The 17,833-nt window shown below is 39.5% G+C and overlaps 1 protein-coding gene across 13 annotated transcripts in view; it reads left to right on the top strand.

Moving 5' to 3' along the window:
• Qtman (queuosine-tRNA mannosyltransferase) overlaps positions 1 to 17,833 on the top strand; it is a 384,758-nt gene that overhangs the window by 343,092 nt on the left and 23,833 nt on the right. For all 13 annotated transcript variants that reach the window (XM_029469981.2, XM_085834933.1, XM_085834937.1 and 10 more), the window contains one exon: positions 12,565 to 12,674. In XM_029469981.2, coding sequence (XP_029325841.1) covers positions 12,565 to 12,674 — 110 coding nt within the window. The remainder of the gene's footprint in view (positions 1 to 12,564; positions 12,675 to 17,833) is intronic.

Genomic DNA, 17,833 nt, shown 5'->3' on the forward strand with positions numbered 1-17,833 from the left:
AGAAAATATTGAGTAAGTGATGACTTGCTGATTCTAGAGTCAAGATTGATCATTAGTGCAGTGTGATGGGTTTTAAGGGGTCTGTGCATACGCGTGTGTGTGTGTGTGTGTGTGTTTGTTTGTTTTTAAGGATTCTAACTGTGCTTGGGAAAGCCAAATGTAGATTGTACAGAGAATCTGGCTCTAGAAGCACTAAAACACTTACTCTAGGTAGAGAGGGGTATAAAGATTAGACTTACAGAGAATCAATCTAGACTTGGAATCAATTCACTCTACTGTCTTTCTCGAAAATGTGCAAACTACTGTGCTAGACAGTGAATGATAATATAATGGTAGCATTGCCATGACCCCTACTCTTAAGGAACTCACAACGTAGGAGATATAACCTTACAAGAAAGTAAGTCCCAGAGGTAGACAAGTATGGTACAAGAGTGTCCCAGGTGAAGAGCCCTGCAGCTGCACATTTGTAGAGTAGTAGAAAATGCATAATTTGAGAAAAGTGAACTTTGAGAACTATAATAAATAGGTATTACTTTCATTATTACTTGGAACATTTAAAAACTAGAAGCAATTTAATGTCATATATTAGAGTTATCTAATGAAAAGTTAAAATATTATATAATGACTTTTAAATATGATACGCTTTATGTGTTAGTGTAGACAGACAGTAAAATGCAATGTGCAGAATAATGGACATTAATCTTATAACATGAGAAGGGTAGATATTAAATACCTTTATGCAAGCATGTTTGAGTATGCACAGGAAGGGGTCTGAGCTAACTCACTGAACAGCTGCTGGTATTAGCAAGTCCAGTACAGAGGGACCAGGAAAGGGAGGCATGTATCTCTGAATTATTTCTGTTTTGTTACAATGAATATGCACTTTTCTTTTATTGAAAATTTAATTATAGATGTTCATGCAGATATAAAAATAATAGAATCTTATTCTGTTGGCTCACATATCTTATCCTCTCATCTTACCCTCTAAGACTTTAAATTCATGTGTATTGTTTAGTCTGTTTTCTTCCTGTTGATGCTGGTTAAATTCAGTCAATCCCTTGATCACTAATTCAAGCTCCTATGGAATGGAACTCTCTCACTATTAAGACCATACAGTAAGCTTTTAGGTTGGTTGTTTGTTCCTGTCATTGTATGTTTTCAGCACCATCTTCTCTGTTGAGAATCACTTAGATAGTTACTATGTATACTGTAAGCCAGGAAGCCAGGGTAAAACAGGAAATCATATTATTTCTATTCAAGAATTATTCTCAAAGACAGTGAAAGAATTTCCTAGATTAGATGCTGGCAGAAATGTCTAACTGGAAGGGACAGACACTGTGGTGTTAGCTCTTTGTATTACTGTCAGCCAGCTGCAAACATATTCCCTGCATGCAACTAAGAGCAAAATAATGTGTAAATCCCAAAGAAAAATCTAACTGATTGGTCACTACATTTGAGGAAACATGACAAGACTTAGGAACTGGGAAGACAAAAATTTGATTGTATAGAGCTTTCCAGATCTAAGGAAGTAGCCATACTTGTGGTATTGAGATGGAACAGCACGGGACAACGACTGGTGAAATAATACCCTCCAGGCGGAAGGCTGATACAGTTATTGAGACTTGTGGCCGACCAGTTTGTTGTGGGATGTTTGTCCTTGAGCTTCCTGACCATATTGTAGAGAAAGAGCTAACTTGCGAGTCAAACAGCTATACAAAAAGTACTTATGTGACACACAGAAAATAAAAGAAAGTCTGGGAGTGGTCAAGATTCTAGCTGCAGGGACTTCTCAGGGAAATCATTAGAGACCTAAGGGGGATATTGAGGATAGTTCAGTGAGATGGAAGGAGCAGGAAGATGTAACACAAACAAGGATGCTAGACTTTAGTGACAACACAGAATTTGGATGTCCTTTAAGTTGGCAAAGGTATCTGATAGAACAACACATAGTAAGCTAGAGAGACCTGGAGACTAGGAAGCACTCTCATCCAGGAAAAGGGCTCAGAGAAACCCAGGTCAAGAGAGGTATGCAGCTGCCACTGGGAGAAAAGCTGACCTGTGAAGAGTCACTTAGGAATAGTACTTTGTGGAAAGACAGGACCTCATTGTGACTGAAAAGATAAACAAGAGTGTCAATATGCAAATAACATGAAACTCTGATATCTGTGAATTCAAATTTTATTTTTAATTTAATTTTCCAGTAGCATATTTCAGTATGTTAATAGATGTCTCATGTAGCCCAGGACTCTCTCGTCCATTTACTAGTCACAAATCAGAGCACTACTCATGTACACTGTTGTATAAGCAGCTTTGTGGGCCTTCCCCTGACATTCACTGAGATCGTGCATTGTACAGCTTGCCTCAGAAGTCGCTCAAGGCCAACACTGACAAAACAAAATGATGATTGATTCACCAGATGTAATTGTCATCTCAGATATAGTTGGCTAACTGTTGAATAAGCTCACACTTTCTAGCTTTCTAAACTCTAGCTGATTCAACTCAACTTTAAAACTCCTCTCCAAGCTGACTGATTCAGTGTGGCTTCTCTTAGCTACTCACTGGATCACTCTGCTTGACCTCTATCTGTAACAGTTTGTTCTATTATTCTGGCTTCTTCTTATTCTCTGGCTTCAACTGCCTCTGCACTCAACCAACTGCACTGCCCCGGACTCAGCTTCACTGAACGAAACTCAACTGCATTACCTGAACTCAATTGAAGCGCATTCTCCCTGTGCTGCTCTTAAGTTGCCTCTCTTTCCTGTCAGTTCTCATGGGAGTTGGACATAGGCTATCTCTGATTCATGCTGTCAAACCTGCCTCTTTGTCTTCCCCTCAATTAGGCATTGTTTGGAATTAAAGTTGAATACTAAAGGAGTGTATTCCAGTCAGAGAGATTAAAGGTATGTGGCATGTCTTTATTCCAGCTGGATCACACAGACATAGTAGGTCTTTGGAAGTGATCACTTGCAGAACAGCCACACTTCTGTATTAAAATTTCATTACACATATCTATTAATATTACTTGGAGATATATTAAGGCTGTGTATCTGTCTATCTCTGTCTTCCCCCCCAGGGCGGTTTATTGGATATTTTTATTAGATATTTTCTTTATTTACATTTCAAATGTTATCCCCTTTTCTGGTTTCCCTTCAAAAAACCCCATATCCCCTTCCCCTTCCCCCTGCTCTCCAACCCACCCACTCCAGCTTCCTGATCCTGGCATTCCCTTACATTGGCGCATTGAGCCTTTACAGGACCAAGGGCTGCTCCTCCCATTGATGACCTATTAGGCCATCCTCTGCTACATATGCAGCTAGAGACATGAGTCCCACCATGTGTACTCTTTGGTTGATGGTTTATTCCCTGGGAGCTCTGGAGGTACTGGTTGGTTCATATTGTTATTCCTCCTATGGGGCTGCAAACCCCTTCAGTTCCTTGGGTACTTTCTCTAGTTCCTTCATTGGGGACCCTATGCTCAGTCCAATGGTTGACTGAGACCATCCATCTCTAGTTCTCAGGCACTGGCAAAGCCTCTCAAGAAACAGCTATATCAGGCACCTGTCAGCAAGCATTTGTTGGCATCCACAATAGTGTCTGGGTTTGGTGACTTTGTATGGAATGGATCCCTAGGTAGGGCAGTCTCTGAATGGTCTTTGTTTCACACTTCATTTCTGTATCTCCTTCCATGGTTATTTTGTTGCCCCATCTAAGAAGGACCAAAGTACCCAAACTTCGGTCTTCCTTCTTCTTGAGCTTCATGTGGTCTGTGAATTTTATCTTGGGTATTCTGAGCTTTGAGGCTAATATCTACTTATCAGTGAGTGCATACCATGTGTGTTCTTTTGTGATTGGGTTACCTCACTCAGGAAGATATTCCTAGTTCCATCCATTTGCCTAAGAATTTCATAATTTCATTGTTTTAAATAGCAGAGTAGTTCTCCATTGTATAAATGTACATTTTCTGTATCCATTCCTCTGTTGAGGGACATGTGCAATCTTTCCAGCTTCTGGCTATTATAAATAAGGCTGCTATGAACGTAGTAGAGCGTGTGTCCTTATTACATGTTGGAGCATCTTCTGGGTATATGCTCAGGAGTGGTGTTACTGGGTCCTCAGGGAGTACTATTTCTGAGGAACTGCCAGAATAATTTCCAGAGTGTTTGTACCAGCTTGCAATCCCACCAGCAATGAAGGAGTGTTCCTCTTTCTCCACATCGTCATCAGCATCTGCTGGCACCTGAGTTTTTTAATCTTAGCCATTCTGACTGGTGTGAGGTGGAATCACAGGGTTCTTTTGATTTGCATTTCCCTGATGACTAAGGATGTTGAACATTTCTTTAAGTTATTCTCAGACATTCAGTATTCCTCAGTTGAGAATTCTTTGTTTATCTCTGTATCCCATTTTTTAATATAGAGTTATTTGTTTCTCTGGAGTCTAAGTTCTTGAATTCTTTATATATATTGGATATTAGCCCTCTATCAGATATAGGGTTAGTAAAGATCTTTCCCCAATCTGTTGGTTGCCATTTTGTCCTATTGACAGTGTCCTTTGCCTTACAGAAGCTTTGCAATTTTATGAGGTCCCATTTGTCAATTCTTGTTCTTAGAGCATGAGCCATTGGTGTTCTGTTCAGAAATTTTTCCCCTGTGCCCATGTGCTCAAGTCTCTTCCCCACTTTCTCTTCTATTAGTTTTAGTATATCTGGTTTTATGTGGATGTCCTTGATCCACTTGAACTTGAGCTTTGTACAAGCAGATAAGAAGGGATTGATCTGCCTTCTTCTCCATGCTAACCGCCAGTTGAACCAGCACCATTTGTTGAAAATGCTGTCTTTTTTCCACTGGATGGTTTTAGCTCCTTTGTCAAAGATCAAGTGACCATAGGTGTGTGGGTTCATTTCTGTGTCTTCAATTCTATTCCATTGATATACCTGTCTGTCACTGTACCAATACCATGCAGTTTTTAATCACAATTGCTCTGTAGTACAGCTTGAGGTCAGGGATGGTGATTCCCCAGAAGTTCTTTTATTGTTGAGAATAGTTCTTTGTGTTCTACCCCTTAACACCCTAGTCCTGCTTTTTTCCCAGACATTAACCTGGACTCTCAGCTCTGTAATGTTTTAGCCATTATCCCTTTGCCAGAGCTGACACAGATTATAACACAAAGTGCTATAATCATGTTGTATATATGCTTCTGCCTGCTATAGGACTTGGCATTACAGGGGATTTGGCTTTTGAACAACCAAGAGATCTCTACTATAAAGGTTGGCAGCATTTCTCCCTGGTCCATAACTCTTTGAAGCAATGAACATGAAACAACTTAGCATCTTGAATGCCTTCTGGGTACAAAGTGGAGAAGAGATAAATTGATTAAAATTCTAAAAATACTTAGTATCAAAGGGCAATGTATTAATAAGTGTTGTCAAGGGTGTTTAGACAGACTAGTGCTGAACACTGTCAGTAGGGATGCAAGTTAGATTACAGAAATGATGTATAGGCTATCAGCTCTAAAACATACATACAAGTAGCATTATATACTGAGCAGGTTGTACTTACGTATTTATGAGTATACTTGTAACAACTACTAATGGAAAAAGAGGCAATGAATTTTCAAGAGAGCAAAGAAAGGTATTTGGGAAGCTTCAGAAGAAGGAAAGGGAAAGGGAAGATGTTATAATTATATTCTCAAGCAATAAAAGAAATAATATAAAAGAAAACAATGCCAGGCATGGTAACATACTGTACTCCCTGCCCATGTGAGACTAAAACAAGGCAATCAGGATTCTGAGGCCAGCCTAGAGCAAACAGTTCAAGGCCAGCTATGCTGTGACAAGACCCTATCTTAAAACAGAACAGCCAAATAAATCAAGAACTCACTCAATCTATTTGCCATACTACTAGTTGACTTTTAAAGGGAAAAAAAAGCAAACAAACAAACAAACAAAAACCAGTATGTCAGAGGCAACTGTTTCCCTTTCTTTATTACAACACTATCCATAGCTGTCAGTATGTGGAATTGGCCTATGTCTGTCTACTAACACATAAATGTATGAGGAAAATGAAGTATGTGTATACAGTAGAATACTTACTTCTTCAGCCAGAAAAAGAATGAAATTCTGTCATTTATATAACATGGCTGAAACTAGAGATCATTCTGTTAAGTGAAGTAAAGCAGGAACCAAAGAATGAGTCTGTCTTCTGTGCAGTATCAAAACTTGATCGAGGAAACTGACCGAGATAGTAGCCAACAGAAGCTGGGTTTGTTCTGGCTTTGCGAGAGACCTGCTGGCCCTCAGTGACAAAGCCACTTCTCTCTACACTGCCATTCACTCTCTGAAAGCAAAATGTATTATGACTAGCCTCCAATTACCAATGTGGAAGGGCCTTAAAAAATAAAAGGGGGGAGAGTATTAAAAAAAACAGCTATTACTAGAAGGTCTACATAGTAAAAGACAGATGAAGTGGGGGTCAGAGAGGGGAGGGAAGGAGGAAAGAGAGAAACTGAGATTGCCAAAGCAAGAAGGAACAAAAGAAATGAAATGAAGAAATTGGTCAGTAGTGAAGATCTCTGGCTAAATCATCCTTAAGCAACAGCTGCATATACAGAAGGGAAGGCACACTGCTTGTTGACATCGGGCAGAGCAAGTAAAAAGTACCTGTCTTACAAAGCCTATCAGACCAGTCAGCAGGGACAGCCAGCTTAGGAGGCAAATAGAAGCCTGTGTTTGAATAAGAAGCACATCACTGCATTTGAAGTGTGAAATGTTTTGAGGTTTCAGTTAGTTGGTTAATTAGTTGTTTTGTTGGCTGATTGATTTTTAATGGAGACATTGTCTTGTTTTGTTGGAATAGGATCTCAGTATTTAGCCCAGGCCTTCCTCAAACATGAGATTCTCCTGCCTTAGCCTCCCAAGTGCTAAAATTACAGGCTCATGTCCTGTGAGGTTGAGTCTGTAATGAAATAGAGATAGGTTAAGAAAGCCCCAGGAAGGTAAAGATGTTTGAAACTGTCTCATTGGAGAATTGATTATGTATTGCTTGTCCACACTGATTGCCTTCTCCAATGAGTTTGTGCCCCCAAAGTAGCAGAAGCTAAGGAATGCCTGTTGCTTAATGATCTGGCAACTGTGGGCTGAAGGTAGCAGCTTTCTTCCTCCTCTCAGTTTATGCAAGAAGAAAGAGTCGCAGAGTCAAAGATGAAGAAGAGAAAAGGTATGACCAAAGACGGTGTGTAAATTCTGATGTAAGTTTTCTATGTGATCCCTGATGCTGGCACGGCCATGTTTGATGGTTACTTGGTTGGGAAGCTTAAGTAAGATTATGATCACGTGCTTAGTAGGAATGCGGAGCATTTATCAAGCAGCTGACTTTGTGTCACAGATGATGCTCTGATTGAGTTAAACTAGATTATGCTACAGTAAGGAACACTTCACTACTCCCTTAGTGTGCATAACTTAGACACAAAAACCTCATCTTACCTTTGTATGCCGAACCTAATTATCTTATCACACAGTCTCTGCAAAGTTTCCTAAGCTCTCTAGAAGTGCTGTCAGATGTTTATCTGAAGTTGACATGTGTCCGTCAGCTTGTAGTCCACTGACTAGAACTGGTCTTCACCCACTGCAAGGGAGTAAACAAGGAATCTGTTTTCGCAGAAAGAGATCTAGAGATCAACAAACACAAATAATGTCCCCCATTGCTCAGCTCAGCACTTGGTACACAGTGAGCAAAGCCGGCATCATCTGCTCTCCCCACAGAGCTCTGGATGCAGAGGAGTATATGCTCCTGAGAAGAGCCAGTTTCCCCCAAGCCCGGCAGGAGCTAGATCAAGGAGACTGCTCAATATATACACACAGTTATGTGGGAAAATCGGAAATGGTAACAGTATAAGTGACAAGTATGGAGAACTTAGAAATCTTCAATAAATATTTACTGAATGAGTGCTAAGTGAGGAATAAGAAGAAATTTAGCTCTCAGGAACGAGACGGGAAAGGCAACAGAGAGAGAGACAGATATAGGAAGAAAAAACACATGGAAACATTTTATGCTTTTCAAATGTTCTGAATAATATTTGGGAATAAAAGCTGTTCTTGCCATATCTTTTGCTTCCAGGAAGCCTGAAATGTTTCCCTGCTGGTCTCTGCTGCCATAGTGAGGGTGTGGAAGGATGAATTCCCCAACAGAATGGTTTGTCCTTACCTAGACGGTAGGGTGGCTATGACTGAGAACCCTGGGCCCTGGCACAGTGACTGAAATGCCTTGTTTGTTAAAGGAAGCTTGCTTGACTGGCATTCGTCAAACTTAGAGGCCCATGGGGAAAAATGAAATCAAACAGCTAGCTGCCAAAAATGTTCAAGTTAAGTAGAAAGCCCATGATCACAGAATTGTGGTAGAATATTAGGAAACATCTTTAAAACATTCAAAATCATTTACACAAACAAAGACTATTAAAAAACAAAATAGCAACCAAGCCAAAACAAACCTGACAGTTTAGAGAGAAACCTTGTTTCAGTTACAGGCACTCCGATCTATTTGTCCTCACTGGCACGTCACAAAATTTGTGCTTCTCTGTGACTCCTTTTACTCAAAAGTACTAACTATTGATTCCTTAATACTGATTTTTTTTCCATGTCCAGAATCATACATATGCAACATTACTTTTTGTGACTGCTAAAATTGTATCATATGTATCAAAATATATTTAATTGTCACCATCTTACATTGCTACAAAGTTGTAATGCTGTTGTAAGTACATCATAGCAGAGTGTCTGTGTGTCTCTTTAGGCTGACTTTCATAAACTACAGTTATTGAAGCAAAAGTGGTGCACACATTAAGGCTTCTTATGACCAATAGCAAATTGCCCTCTAAAGACTTTCACATTTCCCACCAAGAACAAGTGAACACAAATGTGAGGTGGAGACTTTGGTTTCTTGCTAAAAGTGTGCTTCATCCTGATACCTGATGTGCCATCATTAAACCCATCACTGTCCATGAAATCCTTTCTGTTGCAACCTCATGTAGGAGAATATCATATTTAGGTTTCTTCGAAACCATTTTAGGACTAGTATGTTCTGCTAAATGGGTTCACTAATATCATCCACTGCATGTCCCAGTGGAGGTCTACAGCTCATCCCTTGCATGACAGAGTAGTAGGCTCTTCTGTGCCATCATTGCTCACACCTTGTCATAGGATATGATCAGTGTATGTGAAACTCTTTAAAAGTTCAATGTCATGCAATTTCCCATCTCACCAAAAAGAAAATTATTAAAAAAGAAATTCAGGTAAATTGATTGTCTTGAGTTTCTATTATTACAGTGACCGTGACCAAATACCATAACCGAAAAGCAGTTTGTGGAGGAGTGGGTTTATTTGGCTTACACTACAGTGTTATTGTTCATCATCAAAGGAAGTCAGGATAGGAATGCAAACAGGGCAAGAGCTGGTGCAGAAGCATGGAGGCGTGCTGCTTATTGGCTTGCTCCCCGTGGTTTTCTCCACCTGCTTTCTCAGAGAAAGGAGTTAGCACTACCCACAATGAGCTGACCCTCCTCCATTAATCACCAATTAAGAAAATGCATTTCGAAGGGAAGTGGTGGTGCACACCTTTAATCCCAGCACTTGGGAGGCAGAGGCAGGCAAATTTCTTGAGTTCAAGGCCAGTCTGGTCTACAGAGTGAGTTCCAGGACAGCCAGGGCTACACAGAGAAACTCTGTCTCGAAGAAAAAAAGAAAGAAAGAAAATGCCTTTTAGGCTGGCCTATATCTTGATCTTATATAATCTCCCTCCTTTCAGATGATTTTAGCTGGTATCAAATTGACAGGAAACTATCCAGCATACTAATTATTTTAAGCTTTGAGCAACATAAATCCAATTGTTGAGACTATAGCAATAGTGTATATGTCTTTGAATGTATACATAAAATACTGTAAAGCACATATGTTAAAGAATGCTTTAAAAAGTGTTGCTCTTCCCTACCCTCATATTTCAGAAAGCAATTTTGTTGCAGCTCACCTTTCCTACACTCTTGACACCAGAGTAGTGCCTGCATGCAAACAACTGGCCTGCCTCTACCACCTGTTGTCTGGCAATCTGTCTAAAAGGACTGCAGAACAAGACAAGCTGCCCCATGGCATCACTAGACAGCTCTTCCCCAGCTAAGGAACCCTGCTTGCTGCTTGTGATCTCTAGTAATCACTTAATCATTTGGGTGTGTGTGTGTGTGTGTGTGTGTGTGTGTGTGTGCCTGTGGTGGTGGAGGGGTTGGTTTTTTTGGGTTTTGGGGGTGGGGTTTTTTGGGGGGTTATCTGTTTTCAAAAGCACTCAGTACTTAGAATTTTCACGCCATACTTCCCAAAATAATTCCATCTCAGTGTTTAATTCCAGTGAGTCTAGTTTTACTGATACCATCAAGTGTAGAAATGCTAAAAACATCCAAAATCCTCATTGGCTGAAAGCTAATAGGCTGTTTCCAAAAACAAACAGTTTCCCCTATGTTCTATAAGAACTTGAGTATAACATTTCCCTATTTATGAGGGGTAACTTTAGACAAGTAAAATACTTCATGGTCAGCTGTATATTGCGACTTAAACAAAATGAAAGGGGAATCAATCCAATATTTTTTGTGTTCTTATGCATATCACTATTGAATATTAAAGCTTTTTGGCTACCTAGGAAAAATATCTAAAGTATATGGTAAGTTGTAGTGCATTTACTTTGTTAGAAGCAATAAAATTAAACATTCCTAAATCCTGCTGCTTTAAAAACATAGGAATCTTTTAGGAACTATGCTCTTTACCCAGTTAAGTCTCATCCCACTTAAACACTACGTCTGTTTTTATGTTACCATGCACATACCACACATACATACACACACACACACACACACACACACACACACGTGCCAATATTTAGAATACATGATATACCCGGGATCCATATCCACTTTTCTAGAACTCCAAATTGAGAATTTAGATCTAAGTAGATAGATTTCCCTCCAGTGTTGCTCTCTTAAAACTATATTATGCTCCATTGTTTCCATCCCTTTCATCTAAGTATCTCCAAGAGAATCAGACTAGAAAAACATCTTACAGATAAGGTGGCAGTTATTTGATTGATATGGTTGAAGACAACATACTGTATATTCGTTCCTCTCAAGCTGTTTGGAGTCTTTGTTCTTGCCCACAGCAGTAGTATATATGAAAACTACCCAAACACTTCCCCCATGGTACATGTGCATAACACATCATCTTAGAAAGCAATGAGCATTTTGCCTTTGCATCCTTTATTATTTGAAGTAAATCAAGCTGAGAGGCAGAGCACTTGAAACAAATTGTTTGCGAACTCTAATTTTATAAAATCTTAGAGTTTCATAAGATTATAAATGCTGTTTTAAAATGTTAATTAGAAGATGCGTTTGTTTCGATTCATGATACTGAAAATATTGACTGAATTGTGAATTAACACATTAAGGGGTACAGATGTCATTTTTCATGAGGCTCCCTGAATGATGTAATTTTCATATTTCATATAGCAGTTTAATAATTTTACAGATTTATTTTATATAATTAGTAAATGAGAAATTCAGTTACTGGTATATAACTATTTTCTGTAATGAAAAATGAAATTTCTGAATTATAAATAAGCAAATATTTTAAAGACAGCTGGTCTACATCTGTCTGAATAAGATAATTTAAAACAGTGTAATTAAATGCAAGAAATACTGAAATATTCACACCTTATAATGTTAAAAATTGTATTCCATGTAAATAGGATTTGTTGAAGGATACTTTTCTTTAATTCTAGTGTCTTTTAACCTCTCATTCTGTCATTAGAAAATACTGACAAACTGAACAAGCCAAAAACATTTGATTTTTTTTCCATGACCGGGCTAAATGAAAGTATTTTTTTTTCTTCTGATTCTTTTACATGTTGACTAGTGTTCACTCTAAGTCAATAATTAGTATACATAGATTCAGACCTATCCATCCCTTTTATTGCGATATAATTCTTCACTGAGTTATTGAAAATGAGAGATTACTGCAAGAAGCTCTAGTCTCCTTTGTAAATTGTGTGTTCCTGGTCAGCATAATGCTGTTGGGTGCCCATGGGAGAAAGGCAGACTGTGCTCCCTACATCCTCGTGATGAGGAGAGAGCAATCCTTACAAGATTGTTTTCTTTTCGCTTAAAAAAAATAAATCTGTGCTAAGTGGAAATTTAACTATTTGGATGAAAAAATACTATATGGGTTTTTTTTTAATATGTATACCTGGCACACTTATTTAATTCATACAAGAATTGGCAAATTTCACATTTATATATATAATACATAAAGAAGACAGATTTCTCCTCCAATAAGATCCTTAAGATATCTTAGAACTATGTTTGATACTTAGAGTATGTCTAGAGATGTTATAGTTCAGAGAGGTAAGAAAAGCCTCTGAATTCAGGGGCTTCCTGCACCAGCAAAAGACCCTGATGGGAACTGGCATCATGTGAACAAAACATTTTTTCTTACCATGTACCCCAAGGTAATATTAAGTGTATTTTCTGTTTATTTACAGGGAGCATGACAAAGATCCAGAGACGTTTTTAAAGATATTAATGAATCTAAAGGAGTTAAAGTTCAACTTCCATGTCTCTGTCCTCGGAGAAACTTTTACAGACAGACCAGGTACCTATTTTGAATTTTCTAATGTGTATGTATTTGTTTGGTTTGTTTCTATATAAAGACATGAGCACTCCAACTTAGAATTAATTTCTTCTTTGTTAGAATAGTCAAGCTGAGCTCTGTTAACCAAGATTATATGACAGCATTAAACTCAGATTCAATTACAAAAATACCTAAGTAAGCACTCTTTGATTTAAGTTGAGAATAGTCATCTCTTTTATCAAATGTAGTTTATACAATTCTGTAAACAAAATATATTGCTGTGGGCATCTTCACACTTACAGAAAGTGGAAGTTTATAATTGGATGTACGACCTCTCACCTGGGGTCACTGGTTTGCATCCTGCTCATGCTGTTAGTGGACCAAATACATTACCATGTGTGAGGGACCCTGCATAAAGCATGTGGGCATCTAATTTAAGGTGTGGTTGGGCCTCAGCCCATGTCAGTGTGCTCATTGGTCTGTGCCTCTATATTGAGCTAAAGAGAAGTTAATGTGGAAGCTGCAAACAGCAGACCCTCTCATTTTTTACACTACACTGGGCCTGTCCGGGGTCATTTCCTTTACCTTGGACCCTAGCCTGCCGTGTTGGGCTCAGTAAAATGACAAGCATTCATATTTGCTTGTTGGTGGATGGGTGGGTGGGTAGTTGATTGGTTTGAACAGCCAGCAACAACAAAGGTTCAAACATAGTCTGGTTGAGCAGTTTCTTGCTATAGTGTGGTATGTCACTGAAAGGCTGCCTGCACTGCACTCTCCTTTAGACCATGCTTCCTGAGTATGGCTAAGAGCCAAGAACTGCAGCCAGCCTGTCCTCAGTGGCCTCATCTCGTGGCGTGCCTTCTGGCTTCTGCAGTGTATACAGCAGACCTTTCTCTGGTCCTCTTAGGTAGCAAGCTTCTGTGGACCTCGTCTGCCTGTTGCCCTCTGTCTGCTTCTCTCAGTCTTGGCTCTGAAGCATTTTCATGAAGCTGGCCCATGTTCTCCTAGCACACTGTTTCTCTTCATGGTGTTTCATAGTATTTTTCACCAGTCACTGCTTGCACATAATTAGTAGACTTTAGAATGTAAGTTACATAAAGCTAGAGACTGTCCCTGTCTTGGTAATTTCTTTCACTGGAAACACTGGCCAATGGAGTGCTGGAGGTCAGTAAACACTTACTAAATAAGTAAGCAAAGGTATACGCGCTCCCTCCCAACCAGGAACTTAAAGTTGTGTTAAGGCGAGAGATTCATGTGTAAATACAGCAAATAGAGAAGGGACCAAACTGATACAGTTATGTATGAGCAATGACACATGGAGCTTAGAGGGTCAACAGTGGATTAGTATTTTAAGAGCTAACACTATTCTAGTAGCCAGACATAAAAAGATTTATTAAATTGTTCCAAGACAGGAAAAGCACACCCAAGCAACCATTCTAGAAACTGTACTTAAAGGAGGAAGCAACTTGCAATAAGAAGTGCTGGGAACTGCTCTGAGGGGTTCTGCATGCAGACCCTGCTAAGTTCACACTGCCTTACACAGACAGGGCAGTGTCAAGGCACAGAGAATGTTGATCACCAAAGTAAATGAGGTATAATGAGGCAGAATCAGTATGAAAGTCTCTGTTGGTGAAACCAGAGTGATTCTGCAGCAGTGGCAGAGAGATTAGTGGAGGGACTATGTGAGAGAGGGAAGCAGAGAAGAATTTGATGACTTAGATTGTACAGAAGGAAGGAACAAAACTTTGCCAACTTTCATAGTTGGAAAGTTTAGTTTGTGTGTACCACCGTCTATGCATATGGATGGACTGACAGAAGGTAGAGGAAATGCCTAAGGGGTTTCTAAGCCAGCATCACTACAGGGTACATTTAGTCACCTCTGTGATGCAGGTGACATTTTTACTTACTTACTTAGCATATTTTGTATACCTTAGGATCTCTACTATTCATATCCAACACATTGATGAAGCACTGTAGAATATTGACATGTGGAACAGTTGTGGGGCCAAGTATTTAGCATTCAGTAAAATCATATACTAACTTACTGTTCACTTGGGCTTTTCATGAACACACCCTTACTGAGCTGTGTAAGAGAATACAGATGGACAAGACTGTCTCTCCCTACCGGGCAGCTGGGATGTAGTGCAGAGTACTGGGGAACCTAAAAGAAAGAATATCATGTTTTCTGTGTACATGTTCCTTTCCTTCTCCTCCCACCTTGGCCTGCTCTATGTCTCAGACACTGGCCCATGAGTCATTTCCAATGGGAATCAGCACTTCATGGCCACCATGCCTCAGCTTGCATATGAGGGAATCAGAAATACTAAAGGAGTGAATATTGCTTCCGTTGGCTTTCCAGGTTGTAGCTTTTGACGGTTGCAGCCTTTATTCCACAAGCTTCCTAACAAGCCATTCGCTGTAACTCTTGTCCTTCTTGCCATTCCCCTGGTTTCTTTAACAAACACTTGTGTGGTGGCTACTACATCCCAGTCTTTTCTCATCCATATAACATTCAGTGCATTAGAAAGCCAAGAAAGACAGAGTTTATATGCTAGAGGAACATTAGGTAGTTTTTCTCCAACTTGATTTTGTACCAGTTGGGTCCTGAACACTTGTAATCCCGGTACTCAGATGGTTAAAGGAAGAGGATCTCAAATTCTTAATCATCCTGGACTACACAGGGAGACCATACATATCTCCAAATTCCCACCACCTTTTTCTGTCCACAACACACAGAAGAAAGGAACAATGCTGAACACACTTGTGCCAACAAAACACTATTATTAATACTAAATTTCTCTTGATAATTTTAAGACTATAGTATGATTTTGTGTGGTTTCACTACTGTTGGTTATTTTCAAGCAGAAAATCATTTTATAAAAATCATTTTCTTGGGAAGTGTCACCAAATTAAGAAGGTTCATTATGTTTCATAGCCCTGTGACTCATAATTTGTTATGTTCTTTTTTGTTTTTGTTTTGTCTTGACAAAAGAGGGAAAAGCATGAATGTAGTTGGTGACTTATGCAGTCCTCCTTATGTACACTGGGCAAGGGTAGGCACGGGAATGGCCAGGCCAGGAGAAGAGCATTTCTACAATTGTGAACACACCTGTTTTAAGTACCTCCTTTGTATTAGGCACTTCAAGTCATACAGGATGATTGAACATGGTTTGCTGCTTTATTGATCACTTCCTGGAGCACTACTTTCACTGCTAGACTGAACATTTCCTGATCATCCAGCACGTGCCAGGCACTGGTCTTTGCCCTTCCTCCATTGCTTGACTTAGTCTTCACAATAAACCATGCAAATCAGGCAGCATTCAATTGGCTATTTATGAAAAAAGTAAGATCACAGAGAAGTTATATTGTAAAAATCTAATACACAAACTTTGTGCAGTCTCCAAGGCCAGTGTTGTGTTCTCTGTGGAAATCCAAGGACATCTCTCCATTTATAGGGGTGAAAAAAAAAAAACAACAGGAGGTATGATTGTAGAAAATCCTGACCACTTCTGTGAATCAGTTCCATGGTCTTTGACAATCCTTTTGCAAATAGTTAAGAAAAATAACTAAATAACTTTTCACCCCTTAGATATTAAGGTGTCCTCATTACAAAAATTGTCAAAACAAATATGAAGTAGGAAAAAATATCCCACAAAAGAGGCAGGAAGAGCAGTGGAATAGAATTGAAGACTGAGAAATGAACCCCGTACACCTATGGTCTTTGACAAAGGAGCTAAAACCATCCAGTGGAAAAAAAAGACTGCATTTTCAACAAATGGTGCTGGTTCAACTGGCAGTCAGTATGTAAAAGAATGCAAGTTAATCCATTCTTATCTCCTTGTACAAAGCTCAAATCCAAGTGGATCAAGGACCTCCACATAAAACCAGATACACAGAAACTAATAGAAGAGAAAGTGGGGAAGAACCTTGAACACATGGGCAAAGGGGGAAAATTCCTGAACAGAACACTGATGGCTCATGCTCTAAGATCAAGAATCAACAAATGGGACCTCATAAAATTGCAAAGCTTCTTGAAGGCAAAGAACACTGTCAATAGGACAAAACCAACAGATTGGGAAAAGATCTTTACCAACCCTATATCTGATAGAGGGCTAATATCCAATATGTACAAAGAATTCAAGAAGTTAGACTCCAGACAATCAACTAACCCTATTACAAATGGGGTACAGAGCTAAACAAAGAATTCTCAAGTGAGGAAATTCCAATGATCAAGAAGCACCTAAAAATATGTTCAACATCCTTAATCATCAGGAAAATGCAAATCAAACAACTGATTCCCTGAGATTCCACCTCACACCAGTCAGAATGGCTAAGATCAGAAACTCAGGTGACAGCAGATGCTGGTGAAGATGTGGAGAAAGAGGAACACTCCTCCATTGTTGGTGGGATTGCAAGCTAGTACAAACACTCTGGAAATCAGTTAGTTCCTAAGAAAATTGGACATAGTACTACCTGAGGATCCAGAAATACCACTCCTGGGCATATACCCAGAAAATGCTCCAACATGTAATAAGGACACGTGCTCCACTATGTTCATAGCAGCCTTACTTATAATAGCCAGAAACTGGAAAGAACCCAGATGTCCCTCAACAGAGGAATGGATACAGAAAAGGTGGTGCAGTTATACAATGGAGTACTACTCAGCTATTAAAAACAATGAATTTATTAAATTCTTAGGCAAATGGATGGATCTGGAGGATATCATCCAGAGTGAGGTAACCCAGGAAGAACAACAATATCAACCAACAAGACACACACCCCCAGAGCTCCCAGGGACTAAACCATCAACCAAGGAGTACACATGGAGGGACCCATGACTCCAGCCCCATATGTAGCAAAGGATGGCCTTGTTGAGCATCAATGGGAGGAGCAGCCCTTGGTCCTATGAAGGCTCAATGCCCCAGTGTAGGGGAATGCCAGGGTGGAGAGGTGGGAGTAGGTGGGTGGGTGAGGTAACACCCTCATGAAACAGGGGAAGGGGAGATAGGATAGGGACTTCAGGGGGGCTGGTAAAGGGGATATCATTTGAAATGTAAATAAAGAAAATATCCAATTAAAAAATACTCAAAAATTATCCCATGTAGCATTTGGCATCAATGTTCTCTATGTACTACTCAAATGAAGGAGTAGGTCTGTCAGTCCAAGACAGTACAGTTTCA

Source organism: Mus caroli, unplaced genomic scaffold, assembly GCF_978045245.1.
Source record: "Mus caroli unplaced genomic scaffold, Mus_caroli_1 scaffold_2, whole genome shotgun sequence".
Taxonomy (NCBI): Eukaryota; Metazoa; Chordata; class Mammalia; order Rodentia; family Muridae; genus Mus; species Mus caroli.